The following is a 21,507-nucleotide window of genomic DNA, read 5'->3' on the forward strand; positions in this document are numbered from 1 at the left end:
TCTGCCTCAACTCTGGTTCTTCTGTGACCTTGAGGTGGCTGTTTGGCCAACTCACAGGCCAGTCTTAAGTAGGTGATCTAGCACTTTACTTCAGAACGTGGGAGGTGCCATTGATTATTTCGTTGCAGGCCTTTTGGGCTTCCTTGGCTGCAACGCAGACAGGAGTCCCATTTTAACATCGTATCTTCTTTTATTGATCCCCAACCACAGTCTAGACCTATTAGGCCCATTATACATATTGTGTTATAATCTTTTTAACTTCTGGCTCATAACTCTGGGATGCATTTTTCAAACTACAGTTCTAAGGAAATTAAAATTTGGCTAGAGATTTATCTTTTTAAATTATTTGAGTCAATTATAAATTTAGGCAATGGTATTTTAAAGGTGTTTTGATCCTTGTGATAACCACCGTTCAGTTTTTGGCAGGAAACTGGCCGGTTGCTTTAATGACCTTCCTAAGCGAGGTCAGATAGAATGTTCAGTCTAGGAGTCCCTTGTATACATAATAGCTTTAAATGGAAACCATTTAGATCTTGGCAATTGGGATTTTAGACATTTTACAAACAGGTGTTACACTGCCCTTGAGTAAAAAAAACAAAACTCATTGTTCCAGTGCATATAAAATGTCTTGGTTATGCAGAAATACTTGAAGTGATGAATCTTTTTTATTTTTCTGGTTAACTAAGATTAGCCAGGAACTCCTTTCAGTTTTAGTTTTTAAAAAATATTTCCTTTTCTGCATTAGATCCTAACTGAGTCTTTATTTGATGACTAGGAATAGTGCAATGCCAAAGGCTCATTGTAAATATGAGTTCTCTTTGTATAGCTTTATAGATCTAAAGCATATAGAAAATTAAGCGGAATCTGCCCTTTTTTGTGCTTGAATTCCTAATTCAGGTTTATTTTGGTTCTTTCTCTTCAGTATGAAGTTCAGTTGACTGAGAGAACTGGTTAGTAAGGCTCTGGATGATCAAAGTGTAAACTTCTATTGGGTTTCAAAAGAACAGGACTATAGTAAGCCCTTATCCTTTGAAGATAGTAAAGGATTCAGTGCCAGAGTGATTATCTCTAGAAGTCATTAATTTTCACTTAAGGGAGTAAAAGGGGAACATTGTTTCATAGCATAAATAATAAGAACACTCAGTTTTGTAAAGTGGTGACTATATGCCAAGCACTGTTATCAATGTTCTGAAGTCCAGGACCACTTTTAATTTTCACTGCAGCCTGATGAGGCATGGGCCATTATCATCTCCACTTTATGGTTTACCACTTTACAGAGATTAAGTAGCTCCTGTAATGTCACATACGGTCAAACCCAGGTCTGCTCCATTCCAGAGCCCAATTACTCAATCCCTGATACCACCCGTCTGTGAAGTGTGTTTACCCCAGTTGCACTGGCGAGACAGTTAACCACAAGACAAGCAGGGACCGGAAGTCAGAGGTCCTAGCTCCAGCTCCCGCCTGCACACTAACTGCTGGGTAACCTTGGGCCTTGCAGTTGCTCGCTGTGGACCCTGGTGCTCACGTCTGTCCAAGGAAGGCATGGGACCCACAGCACTGTTTCCCACTGCGTTCCTCAGAGCCCTGCTGCCCTCAGCAGCCCCACGAGACAGAGCAGTGCACCATTTTTCTCTTTCATACTTTGGGGTTCCACATAGGATGCTGTTGTTTTTTTTTGGGGGGGGAGAAGGTTCTTGCAAAAAGAAATTTTAACAATATTTAACAAAACAATAAATAAACAACAATGAATCAAATAACTTCCTGGGTCCCCCTGTAGGCCTGAGATTTTGTTACACTGGAGATTTTATTTTTTCTTGTATTTTGAGGGAAGAGAAATGCTCTTGTTTTATCTGTTGATGAAAGATATTACTTTCCCACCCAGTGAAGTCACTCAGGCATCAGCACAGAGTTTGTGTTAGGAAGGGCCAGTTAAGTATCTTATGGGCTGATTAATATGTGCTGGGAAAGGGCCAGGAGGGCAGTTTCCAGGCTCTCGGCCTCACGTGGGAAGGTGCTGGCTCGGTTATTAGAGGGCCATCAGCTGTAACCAGTTGGCCATTAGCTACTCTTGTTTTGCATATAACTGTCTCAGCTGCGCTAGCAAGCGTGGGTGTTGGGTGTCCAGCTGTTGCGGATGGTGCAGCTCCTGCAGCTCCTACTCCCTGTGTCTCGTCTGGCCGCCAGCGAGACTGTGGTATTGACGGATGTTTGCTTCTCCTGTCTCTACCAGCTGTCATCGAGACTATAATATAGTGGTATGAACCCCCTATCTGTGACTCCATTGTTCCTTTTCGGTCTCACCGAATCCTGCATTCATCTGCGGGTACCTGAGCCCAGCATGACAATATGCCACAAGTTTTAGGTGGTAAGGGACCGAGATAAGTGAGTAGTTAATTCCACTGCAAACAGTCTTTTGTCTTTAATGATTATGATCACAGTTCCAGTCTGTGTGTTGCAGGGAGGAGTTCCCACACCACCAAGCAATTCTCGGACACCAGCTGGGTGCCTTACAGTTCAACTCAAGATAACGTCAGATTCTACAAGTTAAGGACCCAGTCCCACAAGGCTGTACCCACTTCAGATGCTAATCACAAGTCAGGTTATCACCTGTGCTTTTGACTGGTTTAAATCAGGTTCCCATGACCACCTCTTTGGGTTTAATTGGCTAGAAAGACTCACAGAACTCAGAAAAACATTTTACTTACTAGATCACCGATTTATTATAAAAGGATGTAACTCAGGAACCGCCAGATGGAAGAGATGCACAGGACATGGTATGGGGGGAGGGCGTGGCGCTTTCATGCCCTCTCAGGGTGGCCATTCTCCCAGCACCTCCACGTGTTCGCCAGCCTGGAAGCCTCCAAACCTTGTCCTTTTTGGGTTTTTACGAAGGCATTATAACATGAATTGCCTAAATCATTGGCCATTAGTGACTGACTCAATGTACAGCCTTCTCCCCTTCCCAGATGTTGTGGGTTGGGACTGAAAGTTCCAACCCTGTTATCACACAGCTGGTTCAACCTAGGAACCAGCCCCCATCCTTAAGTGAAGTCACAAAGCAACCTCATTAACATAAAATGAGATACCTTTATGCTGTCATCACCTAGGGCAGCGGTTCTCAACCTGTGGGTCGCGACCCTTTCACAGGGGTCGCCTAAGACCATCGGAAAACAAAAAGATATTTACATTACGATTCATAACAGTAGCAAAATTACAGTTATAGAATAGCAACGAAAATAATTTTATGGTTGGGGGTCACCACAACATGAACTGTATTAAGGGGTCACGGCATTAGGAAGGTTGAGAACCGCTGGTCTAGGGTTTTAGGAGCTCTGCCTCCTAAAAAGGAGAGACAGGGTTTTTAGGAGAAACGGGACGAAAACCAAATATATATTTCTTATTATAAATCACAATATGTCTTTTTTCCCACAGAAAAGCCGGTGCTTCAGAGCAGACACTCTTTAGATGGCTCCAAAGTTGTGGAGAAAGTTGAAACCACGCAGCCACTGTGGATAACGTTAGCACTGCAAAAGCAGAAGGGATTCCGTGAGCAGCAAGCGACTCGAGAGGAGAGGAAGCAAGCCAGGGAGGCCAAACAGGCAGAAAAGCTCTCCAAAGAGAATGTGAGTAGCCTGGTCTTCAGCTTTAGATCTGCCTTTCTGAGCTTGGCTCTCTTTTGTGGTCACAAGGATTGAAAAAGAAAAAAGGCTAGCTGGGAGTGGCGTAGAATACTTAGAAAGAGTAGAGCAACGAACAAATTGCGCACCATTAAACTAGGGAAGTGTTTTCAGTTAGAAATTTGATTCGGGTTCCTTATATGCACAAGATAACCCAATTTGGCAGAATTCACAGTGTACTGCAGCAATCCATGCACACAACAGTTACATGAGAAATATGGAAATGATTGTATTTGACAGGAAGTTGGGAGGAAATCAGGAGTCTTGCTCTGTGGCCCTGATTTTATAGTCAGTCTGATGGGGCTCGCTAGGAAAGTCGCGTTTCTTCGCTGGGACATTTGTGCTGAGCTGCTCCATGGCTGGGGACCACAGCTGAGTACAGTTTGCTCCCAAGTGCAGTCAGCTTGCTCCTTTAGGAGCAGAGGATGAGGGCTGTCAGGCGGAAGCCCCCAAGGCCTTGCACAACCAGTCTTTCCATGTGTTTGGGTTGAAAACATGCTTTCCCTGACTTTCTCTGCCCACCCAGGTCAGTGTCAGCCCGCAGCCTGGAAGCAGCAGTGTCAGCAGAGCTGGCTCCCTGCATAAGTCCACTGCTCAGCCAGAAGAGAAGAAGCTGGAGACAACAGTGTCCAGGCTCGAGCGCAGAGAACAGCTGAAAAAGGCCAACACTCTTCCTACATCTGTGACAGGTAGAAAGAACAGGTCCATTTCTGTTTAACCATAGTTACAGCTTTTTCCTCTTAGAGTGTACTTTATTTCCTCTAGTGTAATAACCAGGACAGCATTTTAGGCATTTCAAAGCACAGGCTGTCTCACAACCCCATTCATAAATTTTGACACTAATAAAGCTCACCTGATAAAGATTACCAGAAACTCTCCCACCCTCAGTGGAATGATGGTAGATGTTTAATGATCAGCTCTTGAGGGAGTGGAGAGACCTGATTTGTAGTATTTGCCATTTACTGTGGTGTAAATATTTCCCACCATGGCCAGTTTCAAGCTACCAATGTGGTGTCAACTGGTTCTCTAAATTCCTGATCAGTTAACAAGGGGGAGACCAGCCATCTCCAATGCCCCTCTCCCTGTAGTCCAACAAAATTAGGTTTATTAACTTACAATAGCAAGGGAGACTACATAAGAACCTCTAAACAAAGGAAGAGACAAGATTCTAATAGGATTTGGGGGAAAGGGTGAAGTTTAGGTAAATTGAAATGGAGCAGTGTTCTAATAGGCTCAAAGCAAACCAAGGGTGTGGGGTATACATAAAGGGGTTGACATCAGGGCCCTATTTCTTTGACACTACAAAGTTAAAATAAATGTGTGCAACTGTATCTGAAAACCCCTGCCTGCAGCTCTGCCCCTAGGTTGGAAATAGAAGCTGCTTTTCTGATCCCATGTGGCTCAGATGCTCCAGGCACAAGTGGGTGGCCCCTTTCACTGATGTGATTTCAAACAGCAAGTTTCTGACTCAGCTGTGACTTTAGAGAACAAGGTTGTTCGGCTCTAAGTCCTTGATGTAACAATAGTATTGTTTACATGTTCATGATACATAAGAGACACATACACGTTTTAAAGAAAGTCTTTATTCTGTTAAAAAGTAAAATGATCCAGTCAGGTCTCCAGCAAGTTCCTTATTACAAATCACTTGGAGGATGGATAAATCTAAACAAGTTTCCCCCAGGGGTTAATAGAGCATCAGTTTTCCCCACTAGGCAGCCCTGAGGGCACCCAACCTCCAAACCCAGGATTTTTTTATGCCTTGGTGACCTGCTCGCTGAGGTCTGGAAATGCAAAGAGATCTCACAGTTAAAGCTCTATTGACTATTAGGTGAGGAGAAAAATAATTTTTGAAAACCACTTTGGAGCACTGTACAACTTCTCAAGAACCTCCATGGGCATTATTTCATTTGATCTTATACCTAGGAATTCAGGTTCTAAACATCACATGGGTGTGTCAGAATTCATTCAAAATTAAGTGAAAGCTCCAAAGTCACAGAGATCCCACCTTTTTCGGACTGATTTCTTGGAGGCACCAAAGGGTTAATGCAGTTCCTAGTGGCTCAGCTTACTACAGCAAGTCTCTGTTCTGAAGTATTTTTCTTGTCCATTAGTATGTCCTGAGCTCTGCTACATATGGGCCATTGCCACAGGCACTGAGTAAGACCCAAAGATAAGACAGGAACCCCTTACTTAAGAAGCCTCTAAGGTCTGGTAAGGAAAATGATACGATGCAAAGGACTTGTTAGAACAGTCCTGAGAGCTGGCAGGATCTGTAGGCCTGAGGGGAAGGGACCAGGACATGCTTGGTGGGGGCAGGAACTTTTGACCTCAGCAGCTTGATAAATCCAAACTGCTGGTGTGATTTTTTTTTTTTTTTTATGAAATTGACTGGTTCTGAGTAGGATCACAAAATTTACCTTTACTTTTTATCATACAGGCATATAGCTTCTTTGCACAGAAAAAAATGAGGCTTCTAGAAATTCTCTGAAATTAGAATTGACTGCACTGTGATCGCTGTAATTTTGTATGTAACAGTTATGACCACATAGCTTTCTTTCCCTAATTTTTCTCAGCAAAGATGCCCAGTGTTTCACTCAGTGTTCCTCTCTGAATCCCATACTTCTAATCAATCCAAATGTTGCTCTGACTTACACCTTTCTTTCTCCTTTTCCTTCAAAATGCAACCCAGTGGAGCTCTCGGATTCGGCTCCCCCAACGCCACAGGTGAACGAAGTCACAAAGAGGTTTTCCTCCCCCGACGCTGCCCCCGTGTCAACAGAACCAGCCTGGCTGGCTTTGGCCAAAAGGAAAGCCAAGGCCTGGAGCGACTGTCCACAGATTATTAAGTGAAGAGTGACTCCTGTCCATTCCAGTTGCCAGTTTTTGGCTCCTCTCTTGCCCTTTTTATTTATTTATTTTTTATACGAGGTAAAGAAACCAAGCTAGGGAAAAGCATGTTTTATAGGCTCTAAAATAATATTTAGAAACTGAACTGGTGGTGTTCCTTGTAAAGAGTGTATTTGCACAACCCTAGGTCCTGGTGCCTTGAGCTCCTCCTAGTTTGAAAGAAAATTCTGTCTGAGGGACCCCATGACTCAAAGTGTCCCGACTGCGAGCTCCTCAGGAGAGCCTGCCCCGCCCCTCCCTCACATACACACCCACACACCGTTCAGAACGCGTACTTTTGCCAATCTTTGTAATGGTTTTTTTTTTTATTCTCCAGTTTCTTTTCTTCAAAACATTTACCCAACCCTACGTCTGGGGCTATCTACCTTTTTCTATAGTAATGGTGAAAAGATCATACATAGATAGAGACAAGAATGCCCACTCTCCAGAATGCAGTGAGTAACTGGGAATTGTGAGTAACTGTCTGGCTCCTGACTCTGTGCTCATGTCTAATTTTCATGAATTTTCCCCAGCCTGAAACTGTAACACAGAAAGCGAATCCATTCACACTTCTACCGCACGGCCGGTCTACAGGCCCTGCTCCGCCAGCACTCTCCTTAAGGACATGGGAAACACTTGGCCCAGCTGGCTCCCAGGGAACATTTTTACTTAATATGGTAAAGAAAGGAAGCTACACATTCTCTTTCTGTCTGAGACTCCCCATCGAGTGCAGTTGTTCTTAAGATGTCCAGGTTCCATCCCCGGCCTAGTGTGAGGACAGGGCTGGAAATGCATGTTCTAGTAAAAACGCTTCACATAAACTCGGATATATCCCAGAAGTTGAGAAGCTTGGGATACACTGCTTCTACTGTAATCTAGTTATTCATACTCTGAAGGGGAAACTTATTTCATCCAAAGAAGCAAAAGTGAGACAGGAAAAATAATAAACAACCCCCAAACCACCCGTTTATTACAAGAGGCTATTGACATTACATGCCTGAAATTCCTTTAAGACTTTAGGGCAAGTTAACAGGCAGATAACATTTGGAGCCTTTGTACTAAGGGCTTCCTGTGGGAAGTTGCTTTCTTTACCATAATCGAGTAATTCATATTTACAGTCAAATGTTCAGTAGCATTTATAATTTAGCATTCACCTTGCTACCTTTAAAAAAACATCAGTTTTAAGTGGCCTTGTTATCATACACATGTGATACAAAGAAGGGACTTGGCAATTTAAAAGCCACATATATTCACTTATTTCCCTAAATTTGCTCTACATGAAACATAGACAAACAGCAAACCCACACATTGCTGATACTAACTTTATAATTCATGGTGTTGGCATATCCCCATTTTCTTAGCTTCTGACTCCAAAATATAAGTACAAATCCTTTGCCCAGTGCAGGGGGAGTTACATGTTTTTTTCTTCTATAAAAACACATTTTATTAGTATGCACCATTATTTTCCTTTATGCTCACTCAATAGGCAATGTGCTGTTATTCTATCATTTACCTTAAAAGATGACAGCAAAGTTATTTACCATATAGAAGGCATTTTCTTTCTGGAAATGATGTCTCAGCCTCATGATAGCAGCTGGCATGTGTAGTCAAGTGGATAGTTGTACTCTTACAAGTTTGATTTAATATATAGTATACTGGACCTTCAGACTGTTAAGAATCAGTGTAACTTTGATTTTTTTTTATTGCTATGGGAAGCAATTAATATTCCACTGCACGTTTTCCATATTGATGTTCATTTCTAAATCAAATATAATACATAGGCATTTGTTATATTCAAGGATTCCTCACTGATGTAACACTTTCTAATAGCAACTTTTCTACCTAGAGCCCTGGAATTATACTGCTACAGTAATTTTTCTGAATTGACTTTTTGTTTCATCCTGTTAGCTTTGGATACTATCACAGTAATGGCAGAGAACAAGCAAAGAACCAGATTATTAACAAAGAATGGTAGATGACCACTCTGTACTGGCTCACCTACCACCAAGCCCATACAAAGTAGGAGAAATACCTCAGTTAAAAAGTTTCCATTGAAACCATTAAAAGATTATACTGAGGAAAGCACAGTAATAGCACTTATTTTCAACAATTTCTAAAGGCTACATGTTTAACATTTCACATAAAAATTTCTCCAAATTTGCACTAAATACCAATGAAGTGTTATTTTGCTTTAGTTGTGTTACAGTCTTTTCTGATCAACAAACTATGGGGGAAATTCTGTAAAAACAAATTCAAGACTTTTTAAAAAGAAATGAATGATTGCTATGTTAAATACAGTTGGTTGTTTTTTTTGTTTTGTTTTTATTAAAACAAACATACACTCCTCCTGGCAAGGTTATAGATGATTAAACTCTGTTCATAGACTTATATATATAAAACTAGAGTTTTTTGTTTACTTTTTAAATTTTTCAAGTGCAATTGTTTCTTATACATTATTAAATTATCATTTTAGCCAGTTATCAGCAAATTATAGTATGTATTCATTGTCTCTTGTGACGTTTAGTTTAATTGCTTATTTTAAAGCAGAAACATTAGAATTTCAAGTGTCTTGCAATATTTTTACCAACAATAAAATTAAGTAGACTTAACCATGAAAATACCTTAGTGTGATTTTAATATTATTTTGAGATTTTGGTTGTATAAAGTTTTAATGTAAAATGTCAATTATTGAAGGAAAAATCTTTCAATAAAAAATACCCACAAGATCTTTGGCACTGATGAAATTTCCTTTTCAAGTTGATGTTTTTACTAATTTCAAGCAAGCTCATATTTACATAGCTTTTGCTGAGAAAGAAAAATTTCAAGGCATTCAATGTGATGCTTTATTATATTTTTTCTCTAGGTGTTTTTGGAAAGAAATAATTAGGGGCAAATAAAATGTTTATCTCAATCCTAAGTGGGAATCTAATGGTCTCTGTCTCAGACGATATGACCCTACAACCTCCCTACAACCTCCTAACTCAAAGTGTGGGCCATGGAACAGCAACATGGGCAAGAGCTGAGAGCATGTGAGAAATGCAGCTTCGGGCCCCAGGCCAGACCGACTGACTCACACAGCTGGACTAGGGCAAAATGAGTGATGTGCGTGAGGTACTTGTCTCAGGTGCAAAAACTCAGTAATCGAGATAAATACTATTTTGGAGGAGGGTCCAAGATGGCAGCATAGCAGAACACTGAGCTTAACCCCTCCAAGAATACATCAAATTTACACCTATAGAGAAATGCCTACTGAGAGACACTGAGGGCCAAACAGCTTCTGCATAGCAAACCAAAGAGCGAGACCACATGGAGAAGGCTGAGGAACCATGAGCATTCTCCAGGAGCTGCTGGAACTCTCCAGGACCGGAGGAACCTGTGAGCACCATTGTTTACATTGCCCCTGCACCTGGATAGCAGGCAGGTGCTCTATCCAGGTTTGCTGACCTGCAGGGCTACTGTAGTGCACCCCAGCCACTCTGCCCAGAGTTATATCCCAGCAGGATCAGGAGGGTGCCATAGCCCCCACACATGGGTCCCTCCACCTAGTGGATATGGCAGGGCATGAATGCATGCACCTACTGGACTGCACACAGTTTACCCTGCCTGGAGAAAGTGCAGAACTAGCAAAACACTGGTACCTGCACGTAGGGCTGCCCTGCCTGGAGAAACTGCAAAGCTAGCCAAGTGCTGTGGTGTGTGCACACAGAGCTGCCTTGTCCGAAGTGTAGAACTAACTAGTTAGGGAGCTACAAAGCTCAAACTTAAAGCACCCCCACCCAGACCAGGCTCGGATAATAAACAAAGCAACAGGGAGAGCCCCAGGCACACCAGGCAGCCCCGCCCATTTTCCTAAATCAGAGAGAAAAGGAAGTGTGCACACACCAGGCTGCCCTGCCTGGAACCAATTACTTCTGGCCAACGAGGCAGCACATCAAGCACCACACGTGCCCACCCCAACTTAAGCCTACCTGCCAAAACCATATAGCACACAGTCTATACAAAGTCCACTTTTTCAAGACTGTGAGATAGCTATTTCATCTAACGCACAGGAACAAAGAAAGCCAAACAAAATGGAGAAACAGAAGAATATGCCCCAAATGAAGGAACAAGAAAACACCCTGGAGAAAAGCTCCAATGAAACTGAGTTAATGAATTTGCCTGATAAAGAATGAAAAAAGTGCCAGCCGAGTGGCACGTTGGTTAAGAACTGGCTTGGGACGCCAGAGGGCCCTGGTTTGGATCCCACATATGAGGGCCAGTGACACTGCCCTCCACAACTAAGATGCTGAACAACAGCTCAACCTGGAGCTGGGCTGCCATGAGTCGCCGGCGACGGCGTAGGCTGCAGCCCCTGTGGCAGTGGGTTGCCATGGGCTACCGTGTGTAGCCAGCAGCCAGCGTGAGCGGCCAGCAGCTGCAGTGAGTAGCCGTCCAGAAGCCGGCGACTAATCTGCCTCACCCGGGAAAAGCGCAATGATGGTGCCAACTTGGGCCAGTGAAGCAACGTCCTCCACAACTAGACTGAAGAGCAAAAGGACAGCAACTTGTCTGTTCCCCTTCCCCCAATTCCCCAGTGCTGTTCCCATCCCCCCAATTCCCCAATAAAAAATCTTAAAAAAAAAAAAGGATATGTAAAATATCTCTAGCCTAATTAAAAGAAAGTGCTACTAAATATGTTGATGTATTTTTTAAGTATTTGTTGTTCCTACAGGAAGTAAAATATGGTTACTGTCCAATAAAGTGTAATAAGTTCCTTAAACAAAATATAATTTTTATAAAATAATAATATCCACATGCTCTACAATGGTAAAATGTTTTCAAACATCTCATGTATATTCTAATCAAGACTGTACTTTATTATTTTTGATTGCCACCCAATAAATCCAGACAATAAACATAATTATTTCTACATCCAATAATAAGCATTGACTCCCAGACCACAGGAGAAGAGAAAACTTCTCCAGGAAGTTCGTATACACTTTGCAACTGTCCACTCTCACATTCCAAGATCCACAGTTTCCCATCAGTAGATGCTGCTGCCAGCAACACGTCACTGCTACGACTGTGGTTATGGAAAGTAAATGGTGTTGAATATACCCTTGAGGTAGTTGCAAATTTCCATCGGAGGTGACCTTTCATGCTACAACAGTAGATAAAGCAATCATGGGAACCAAAAAATATTTCTTGCTGTGATGTGGAGATACATGGGGATGAAAAGATTGGTTCACTGGTAGAGAACTGCCAAACCTGAAGGGTGATAAAGGCAAAAATCATTCATTCATCTCATTTCAACAATTCTGTAGTAAAGCTTTAAGAAATTCTTAATTAAAATGTAAGAGATGTCAGCTATTGAATGGTAACTACACACAAAAAGAAAATGGCTGGGCCGGACGAGTGGCGCGTTGGTTAGGAGTTGGCTTGGGACACCAGCTCTGAGCAGCAGGGCCCCGATTCGGATCACACATGAGGGCCAGTGACGCTGCGTCCTCTACAGCTAAGATGGTGAACAACAGCGTGACCTGGAGCTGGGCTGCCGTGAGTCGCTGGCAACAGCGTAGGCTGCAGCCCCTGCTGCAGTGGGCTGCCATAAGCTATCTTGAGTGGCCAGCAGCCGGTGTGAGCTGCCGTGAGCCGCCGTGAGTGGCCGTCCAGTGGCTGATGACCGATCTGCCTCACCAGGGAAGAGTGCAATGATAATACCAACATGGGCCAGTGAAGCAACATCCTCCACAGCTAGACTGAACAACAAAAGGGCAGCAGCAATTTGTCTGTTCCCCTTCCCTGATTCCCCAGTGCTGTCCCCTCCTCCAATTCCCCAATAATATCTTTAAAAAAAAAACACCCAGCTTTTTCTGAAAAGTAGCACCCTCAGATTAGACCTCTGTCCCAGAAGTGAAACCTGGCACAATATACAAAGTGTCCTTATTACGGAGTCATTGATATGCATAATATTATGAAGTAAAATTAATTTTGAACCCAATTCAAGAGTTATTATTAGTTAGTATGTTCAGAGACACTGAGTTCAAAAATAAAATGAATGGCATATGTGCAATAACTTAAAGCTTTACAGAAAAAGCTATCATGTGTGTCTGCCCTGTGGATATATACTAGTTGCTGATTTCAAAGCTACTACTGCTACTATAGACAAGCCTATTGGCCAATATTTTGAATAAACAACACAAAGAAGAAAAGGCACAAGCCTAAGGTAGTGTTTATGAATGAACAGTAACAGCAGCATAATAAAAAAATAAACAGAATAAAGAGTGGGCATATTCATGAACTATGATTTATAATCCCAATTCTGTCCCTGACTTGGACAAAGTCACTTTAATCTTTCTATAGTTCATCCAAACCAATAGGAGTTATAGCATTTGCCTCTTCTTCTTAGGAATCTAAAGTGAGGATATATTCAAACTACTTTGTAAATAAAAATATTAAGTGGACAAAATAAAAGAGTTCATGAAAAAATTGTCACATGGAGCAAAAAAATCCCTGCTAGGCAATGAGGGGTGAATATAGAATAAAAAGCACAAAAGAATCAACCCCAGACATCAGTGAGCTAACTTATGTTGGAGCTAATGCACTCTTAAGTCCACAAAGTATCCTCCAAATTGAAACCACTAAGAAGTTGTGCCATAATAATGGTCACTTGTGGGTAAAGGTGGAGATTCTGCTCCCAACCAAAGATCTACCATAAACCAGCAGGAGCCTGCCCTGCCAGTCACGAAGTGCAAGATGGGATGTCCATACGAAGGAAATAGGGTTACACAACTGACTTTGGTTTTCATAGGAAAAGCAGGGGCTTCTTTACATTTTCATAACCTCAATAGAAATTATAATACAATTAACTAAAAAATGGTAATTTTTTTTTAAATTGGGGGAGGGGGAATGGCAAAACTGTAACTTGGATGTAATTTGGATACAATCTTTTAAATCTATTATAGCACCATTCACAAATTAAGAAACCTATGGCTTGACAATTAAAACAGAACAAGTTTTCAACACGAGGTGAATAATGACGTTTAAAATTTTACTTCAGCTGTCACCACCTACTACTATTCCTTTTACGTAAATATTGTTAAACAGAACAAGAAAATTTTACCTGTTCTCCAAAGTGAGTGAAGCAAAGTAGATTCCCATCTACACAGCCAATACAAATACACTGCGGACAACACCGTGGAGAGGAGAAGAGTGGCTTCCCACAGGAACGTGCCCAAATTCTATCCCCAGTGGCCTGGCACGGGCAAAAAGCAAGTCATAGCAGTTTAATCATTCTAATCAATTATCCTTTATAAAAATAAAATTTAAAATAAAACCAACTCATAAATCTCCTGGAGGCAAAGCTACAAACATCAGAAAATGCTATAATGACATGCTGACATTATAAATGAAGCTAGTTGAGATATACACAGCTATAAAATTACGTCATCAGTGCTGTTTATGTGAACTAAAATAAAAGCTTGCAATAAAACCAGGAAAGAAATAACTAGCATATTAAGATCTATCTTTAGACCGTTCAAACTTCTAATATGACTGAGAAAATTCTGTCAATTTAAAAAATAGATAAAAGACATGTGCAAAACTTAGTTGATTTTTCTCATCTTTCTAGATTTCATGTCAATCATCGTTAATGAGCTCTGGTTCAGTGATATCTGAACTATACCTAACTGAAACTACTTCAAATTTTCAGAATTCAAAACAAAAATAAAAGAATATTAAAGAAAAATAAGTAATAAAACCAATACACATTATTTTATGCCTACAGGATTTACAGCCAGTAAAAGTCCTCCCAGTGTAGCAAAATACAAGTGATGTGGAATCAGGCTCAAACAAGGCGAAGAAAAGACAGTTCCTCCACATTTTAACTTCCAAACACACTTCTTTTTCTGCAAATAAGGAAGCAAATTAATTGGTTTCTGCTGGGGGTTAACAAATTCATGTATCCTATCCTTCATATGTTATGTCTATTTACTAAGTTTTTATTTTTAATATGAAAGTAATAAACTCTCACTGTGGAGAATCAAGTTACTGTAAAGAGGACAAAGGTCACTATCCAGAATAACCAGTTAACATTTTAGTGTTTTCCCTTTGATCTTGGTGTACACACACACACACACACACACACACACACACACAGAGTTTAATATAGTTGGGATCATTCTGTATACTTGGTATCTAATTTAGCTCACTTATTTGGTAAAACTCTCTAAATATTACTTTAATGCATAATATCCCATATGAACATAAAATAATTTATCTGTCTATTGCTGAAAACCGTTTGGAACTAATTTGTTGGAATATTAAACAACTTGGAAATAGACATCTTGGTGCACATATTTGTCCATGTTTCTGATTATTTTGCCAAGAAGCATTTTACTGAATCAAAGGATACAAAACTGACCTATGGCCAAACTCTTTTCCTCAGGGGCTTACTTCACTAGTTACAACCTCCCACAACTCTTGTCAGTATTTAGTGCTCTCATTCTAATCTAATACCATTTGTTTCTCTCATAGTTTTTAATTTTCATTCCTTTGATTATTAAAAGTTTGAAACATTTAATACATTTACTAGCTGTTTTTTCTTTTGGGGTCCTATGAGTTTATATCCCTTGTTTATTTTTCTATCTGGGTCTTTATATTTTGCTTATTAACTTATTTTGCTCTTAACTCTGTCACATTTGTTTCAAAATTTCCCCCAATTATTTCCTTTAATTTTGTAATTCTTATTTTTATATAACCAGGTCTTACTGATAATATTTTCCTTTGTGATTCTTTTCTATTGTCAAGATGGTCATTCTAAGTTCTTTATATTTCAACACTTTGAGTAGCAAATCTATTCATGAAAATGTTACCTTAGACAGGAAGAATGGGCTTCGAGGGAGGGGGGAGAAAAGGAAGGAGGCAAGGCCAGCGATTATAGAAAAAGCCCACTATAATCTGGCCCAAACTGGATTTCGGCAGCAGAGAGAGGATCCAGGACACCATTTTGCCACTTTCAGTGAACGTTAGCTGATGACAATAGATTATACTACTACTAGCATGGCAGCCAAGAAAAATCTCCACTCTGTTGCCATGACAGTTCTGAGACAGTCCAATAAGGACAAAAGCTCCCCCTCCCAATGGGAAGGAGAGGTCAGCAAGGACTCGCCTAGGAACCCGTTGGACACCACCCTTAAGTCCTGAATATTTCGCCTTTGCATTTTAAGTGTAATAAATTCCCAAACGCACTTCTCTTCGGGCAGCTGCCTTTCTCTGAGCCTGCCCGTTCTCGTTATCTTGAGGGTGTACTACTTTTTTGTAATAAATCTGCTTGCTTGGCTCATTCGGTGCACCCTTGAATTCTTTCCTGTGACGAACACCATGAACCCATTTGCCAGCAACAAAAATGTGGTAAGGAAGTTCAAAATGTCTTAAGATATTAAGACTGTTAATTAGCTCCTTTTTCTTCCCAGACTACAATGCTAAACAGAAAATAGTTAACACCTGTTCCCCTAGTCAAGCGCACCTGACAGTTTCACGTTCTTCTACGCTTATTGTTGTGAGCCTGATATAAATTCTTACATAAATATCCAAAGCATATGCATGCTGGTCATGAGAGCCAACGTAAAGGAATCCTGTGGTTGGATCCATGGTTGCCGAGCTTTTGACAGCATCCTCAGTAGTAAACACCCAGTATTTTTCTCCATTATTACTTTTCAGAACATAAACTAACCCATTATAACAGCCTGTTGGGAAACAAAATATATACGATGAAATTTAGCTATGTTATTGGAAAATAATTCTTTAGCCTAAATCATGACAATTTATATTTGATGCTTTGCATGCATACTTGGGCTCTATGTTCACCTCAGATTTAAATTTCAGCAATGTAAAGCAGAAACAAAACAGTAATCATTTGTATAAAATACCTACTTAGTAGACATGCCTTATTTTTAGAAAGTTCTCATAAAGCACTTCAGTATCAAGGAAACAGTAAAGCACGCTGCAGTGAAGAGAGGCTTTGACAGACCTGGATTCGAATCTTGTCATGGCCATCCTTGGGCAAACTACCCAGTGTCGCCGAGCCTTAGATTTATTTTTCTGCTCAATGTAGATACATCTACAAGGATGTAGATACATCCTTGGAACAAATTCCAAAGTTATTGGAACAAGTAAGATAATACAATGTGGATAAATGCCCAGTGCAAAGAAGGTGTTCTAGAAATGCTAACAGGGCTGGCCAAGTGGCTCAGTTGCTTAAGAGCGCGAGCTCTGAGCAACAGGGTCACGGGTTCGATTCCCACATGGGCCAGTGAGCTGAGCCCGAGCTGTTGGCAGGATGGCTCAGATGGTGAGAGCACGTGCTCCTAACAACAAGGTTTCCAGTTCAACTCCTGAATGGGATGGTGGGCTACGGCCACCCATAACTAAAACTGAACACGGCACCTTGAGTTGAGCTCCCCTGAGATGCCGACAGGCAGCCGGATGGCAACTGGACTCGGAGCTGAGCTAGCTGCACCCTCCACAACTAAGATTGAAGGACAACAACTTGGCTGTTCCCCTTCCCCAATTCCCCAACACTGCTCCCCTTCCCCAATTCCCCAATAAAATCTTTAAAAAAAAAAAAAAAGAAATGCTAACATTAACAATAGCCAATGTTTATTGAGCTGTTACCTTGTGAAGGGTGCTATTTTAAGAATTTCATACCTGTTAACTCACTGTAATTCTCACAGTGAAGCAAGTACTATTATATCTGCATTTTATAGATGACAAAATTGAAGCACAGAGGGATTAAGTCACTAGGGCAGACTACTCAGCTAATACGTGGCAGAGCCAGGATTGGAATGTCAGAAGTCAAAGCTTGTGCTCTTAACAACTACACCAGACTGCTTTTCCCGAACTGCTGCTATGGATGAAAAGATAGGGCAGAAGTAACCGACTTGGTGTAGCCAAAATAACCTAGGTGGAAGTAGGGGTGGTCAAAATCTACAAAACGAAGATCACCAGTGGTCTGTTTAGTGACAGCGAAGAGAAATGTCCTACATAGTACTAGAGCACCCCGGGACTCAGGAGGGTAACAAAAAACTCCTTTCAGTTCAGTTCAATTCCAGAAGAAAATCTTGTGACCTTGCATTAGGCAAAGATTTCTTAGAGATGCCATCAAAAGCATGACTCCTAAGAGAAAAAAATAAAATAGATAAACTGGTCCTCATTAAAGTTAAGAATTTCTCTTCAAAAGACACTTCTGTTAAGAGAAGGAAAAAACAAGCCAGAGACTGGGAGAAAACATGCAAAACATCTGATAAATACTCGTATATTTCCAGAATACATCAAGAATTCTCAAAACCCACCAAGAAAGCAAAATTTAAAAATGGGTAAGAGATCTGAACAGACACTTCATAAAAGGTATACAAATGGCAAATAAGCTCAAAAAAAGGCACATTATTAGTCACTAGGGAAATGCAAATTAAAACCACAATGAAATACCACTCCATAACTATCTGAATGGCTAAAATAATTTTTTCATTGATGTGGACCATAACTGCCAGAGCTTCCCAGAGCCCATGTCACTGTGCCCCTCTGCAGCCAGTGCCACCACACCCTCGCCCCAGCACTGTCACCAGCACTGGCGTTTCTGCGTGACTCTGGACCCAGCACCAGACTCAGCACCACAGTGCACCCCACCAAGCCAGTGCCCTCACACCTGCTCACAAGGGAAGATCTTTCCCAATAGAAACCAGTTCATAAAGTCTGGAAGAAGTGACCACTTCTTCATACATGAAGACACCAATGCAAGACTACAAGGACATGAAAAATCAGGGAAGCATGACACCACCAAAGGAACACAATAAATTTACAGTAACTGACACAAGAGAAATGGAAACCTACAAGATCTTTGACAAAGGATTCAAAGCAATTGTTTTAAAGAAGCTCAAAGCTACAAAAGAAAACCACAGATAATTCAATGAAATTTGGAAAACAGTACATGAACAAAAATAACCCCCCCAAAAAATGGGCTAAGGACCTAAATAGACTTCTCAAAAGAAGACATACAGATGGCCAACAGATATATGAAAAGATGTTCAACATCACTAATCATCAGAGAAATGCAAATAAAACCACAATGAGATAATACTGCATACTCGTCAGGATGGCTACTATAATTAAAAAACAACAACAACTTACAATACCAAGTGCTGACAAGGAAGTGGAATAACTGGACCTCTCATATGCTGATGGTAGAAATGCAAAGTGGTTCAATCACTGTGGAAAAAATTTGGCCATTTCTTATAAATTAACCTACACTTAACATACAAACTCCCCTTCCTAGGTACTGATCCAAGTAAAATAAAAACTTATATTCACACAAAAACCTGTTTACAAATGCTTATTGCAATTATTCATAATTACCAAAACCAGGAAGTAACCCAAATGTGAACAGATAAACTGTGGTACACCCACACAATGGAATACTTAGCAATAAAAAGAAATTGATACATATAATAATGGATGAATCTCAAACACATTATGCTCAGTAAGAGAAGCCAGACTCAAAGGCTACATACTGCATGATGTTATTTATATGACTTTCTGGAAAAAGAAAAACTAGAGGGACAAAAAAACAGATCAGTGGTTGCCTAGGGGTTAGGGGTAAGAGGAAAGATGACTACAAGGTGACATGGAATTTTGGAGTGATGCATTCTTGATTGTGGTAGTGGTTACATGAAGGTATGCATTTGTCAAAACACAGAACAATATACTACTAAAAAGGGTGAGTTTTAGTGTATATAAATTAAATCTTAATTTTAAAAATGTTTAAAGTACTAAGTGACCGCCACGTGCCACGAGGTTTGAGTCTACACACTTGGGATGCAAACAGTAACCTCAACGAGCTGACTTTCATGGATGGGGATTACTCATGATCATTCACATGCATTACTGAAAGTTTCCTTCAGTATAATTTGCAAAATGTAGGTGTTCAAAAGGGAAGGATCAAATACATATTCAAGCAGATCCCAGCTAGGCTAGCACAAGTAGGGAAATACATTCCTAAGCAATTAGTCTGAAAAGCTTTGATGAACAGATTCCATTACTATACAGTGAAACCTAATGTTGCTGGGGGAGAAAAAGGAGAGGCATTACACCTAAACCCCCATATTCCTAGTAAAGTAAAAGACATCTATATTTTAATGAAACTGAGTAGCAGTTAGTAGCTAACACTTACTGAGCACTTAGTCTGTGCCTAGCAATGTACTAAGAGATTCATAAGAATTATCTCATTTAATCCTCTTAAAAGTCCTATGATGATTGTGGTGCTTTAAAATATGTCCCCAAATTATTTGATACTCTTCCTTTCAAGAGACTAATCCCCCCACCCCCGTCTTGAGTGTGGGCCAGACTTAATGATGTACTCCTAATGAACAGAAGAAAGCAAAAATGATGGTGTGCATCTTCGGAGACCAAGTCATAAAAGTACTACATCCCTCTCCCTCTCTCATCACTCACTCTGAGGGAAGTCAGCTATTCAAGCAGCCTATGAAAAGGCCCATGTGGCAAGAAACAGACGCTTCCTGCCAAGAACCAGCAAAGAACTGAAGCCTCCTGCTAGCAGCAATATAAGTGAGCCATCTTAGAAGCAGATTTTCTGCCAAGTCAGGATGGCTGCAGCCATATGAGTCCCTGAGCCAGAACTTCCAGTTAAGCTGCTTCTAAATTCCTGACCCACAGAAACTGTAATAAATGTTTGTTCTCTAAACTATTAAGTTTTAGAATAATTTGTGATGCAGCAACATGTTTTATTTATTATGCCCTTATATATACTCATGAGAAAACTAAGCTCTAAGAGGTTCAGCAAACTTGTCAAAGGTCAGAGAGCTGGTAACAGAGAGCTAGGTTCAAGTTCAGGGACTCTGGCCCGTGGCCCCACAGTGAGAATTAGCACATGGTTAACTATTATTCTTTGAGAGCAACCAAATCCACCCCACATACCTTTTTTGTTTTTAATTTAACTTAGTCCTACTAGCATTTTCATATGGTACCTTATCATATGGTAATTAATTTTAACTCTATAAACCTCAAATTCAGAAACTTACCCACTATAATAAAGTTTCCGCATTTAGATACACATGCTGAGGATTCAATTCGGTCTCCCAAAATCTGTTCCCATTTCACCTTCCCAGAGTACAGGTCAACTGCTATCATTCTATGAGAATGGGAGCCAATGTACACAGTTGCAGACGACTTATCAACAGCTGGTATTACAACCAGAGGTGAGGCATCTACACATTTGCCTGTGTCTGACCTCCACCTCACACGTAACTCCATTTTCTCGGCACCTATCACAGGTGTTCTGTCTTTATCAACTTTTGCAACACAGATAAAATCTTTTGACTTCCCAGTAAGAGCTAAAGGATTTAAGCTTTTTACATTTTGAATACTAGTTTGTGAAATTAAATCAGAAGAATAGGATGAAGGGCAACGTCCTAACTCAGTTAAAAACCTGGTAGTATTCAGAGTCAAAATCTGACTCCCTCTGCTCAGTGCAATAAAAGCATTTATCTTCTTGTCTAAATTTAAAGGCATGACAGATTTCTGATACAAAGATTGTCCACTTGTTTCTTCTTGACTAATATCGCTGAATTTTCTTTTTGTGGCATAATTCTTGCTAAATGTTGTCAGATCTTCATCTGGAAACACTGTTTGAAGGATGTGATTGAAGATCTCTAAAATGGAGCTGCTAAGAATAGTTTCCAGAAGCCCAGGTACTGATGTGCCAACAAGTTTTTCAATCTCACTGAGGAGCCTTATGGACTTTAAGGAATCTCCACCACTATTTAAGAAGAGTGACTCATCAGGAATCTTCAAAGAATCTTCTGAGAGATTCAGAATAGACTACAGGTGAGAGAAGGAAAAAATATGGTGAAAAGATCTAAAACCAAACAATTCAACATTCACAGGTAATACA

The 21,507-nt window shown here is 40.6% G+C and overlaps 2 protein-coding genes across 16 annotated transcripts in view; one reads left to right on the forward strand and one right to left on the reverse strand.

Annotated features, from left to right (window-relative positions):
• The window catches only part of CRACD (capping protein inhibiting regulator of actin dynamics), a 136,118-nt gene extending 129,216 nt beyond the window's left edge, over positions 1–6,902 (forward strand). For all 6 annotated transcript variants that reach the window (XM_019664383.1, XM_019664384.1, XM_019664379.1 and 3 more), the window contains 3 exons: positions 3,433–3,623; positions 4,204–4,366; positions 6,367–6,902. In XM_019664383.1, coding sequence (XP_019519928.1) covers positions 3,433–3,623; positions 4,204–4,366; positions 6,367–6,527 — 515 coding nt within the window. In that variant the 3' untranslated portion in view covers positions 6,528–6,902. The remainder of the gene's footprint in view (positions 1–3,432; positions 3,624–4,203; positions 4,367–6,366) is intronic.
• Positions 6,903–11,312: 4,410 nt separating this feature from the next.
• The window catches only part of AASDH (aminoadipate-semialdehyde dehydrogenase), a 29,439-nt gene continuing 19,244 nt past the window's right edge, over positions 11,313–21,507 (reverse strand). For 7 of the 10 annotated variants that reach the window (XM_019664389.1, XM_019664387.1, XM_019664386.1 and 4 more), the window contains 5 exons: positions 20,636–21,434; positions 16,125–16,288; positions 14,327–14,449; positions 13,666–13,797; positions 11,313–11,810 (listed from right to left, as the gene is read on the reverse strand). In XM_019664389.1, coding sequence (XP_019519934.1) covers positions 11,421–11,810; positions 13,666–13,797; positions 14,327–14,449; positions 16,125–16,288; positions 20,636–21,434 — 1,608 coding nt within the window. In that variant the 3' untranslated portion in view covers positions 11,313–11,420. Of the gene's footprint in view, positions 11,811–13,665; positions 13,798–14,326; positions 14,450–16,068; positions 16,289–20,635; positions 21,435–21,507 lie in introns of those variants that run through there. The other 3 variants (XM_019664394.1, XM_019664390.1, XM_019664395.1) reach the window with 3 other exon arrangements.

This window comes from Hipposideros armiger, unplaced genomic scaffold (genome assembly GCF_001890085.2).
Source record: "Hipposideros armiger isolate ML-2016 unplaced genomic scaffold, ASM189008v1 scaffold_420, whole genome shotgun sequence".
Classification (NCBI taxonomy): Eukaryota; Metazoa; Chordata; class Mammalia; order Chiroptera; family Hipposideridae; genus Hipposideros; species Hipposideros armiger.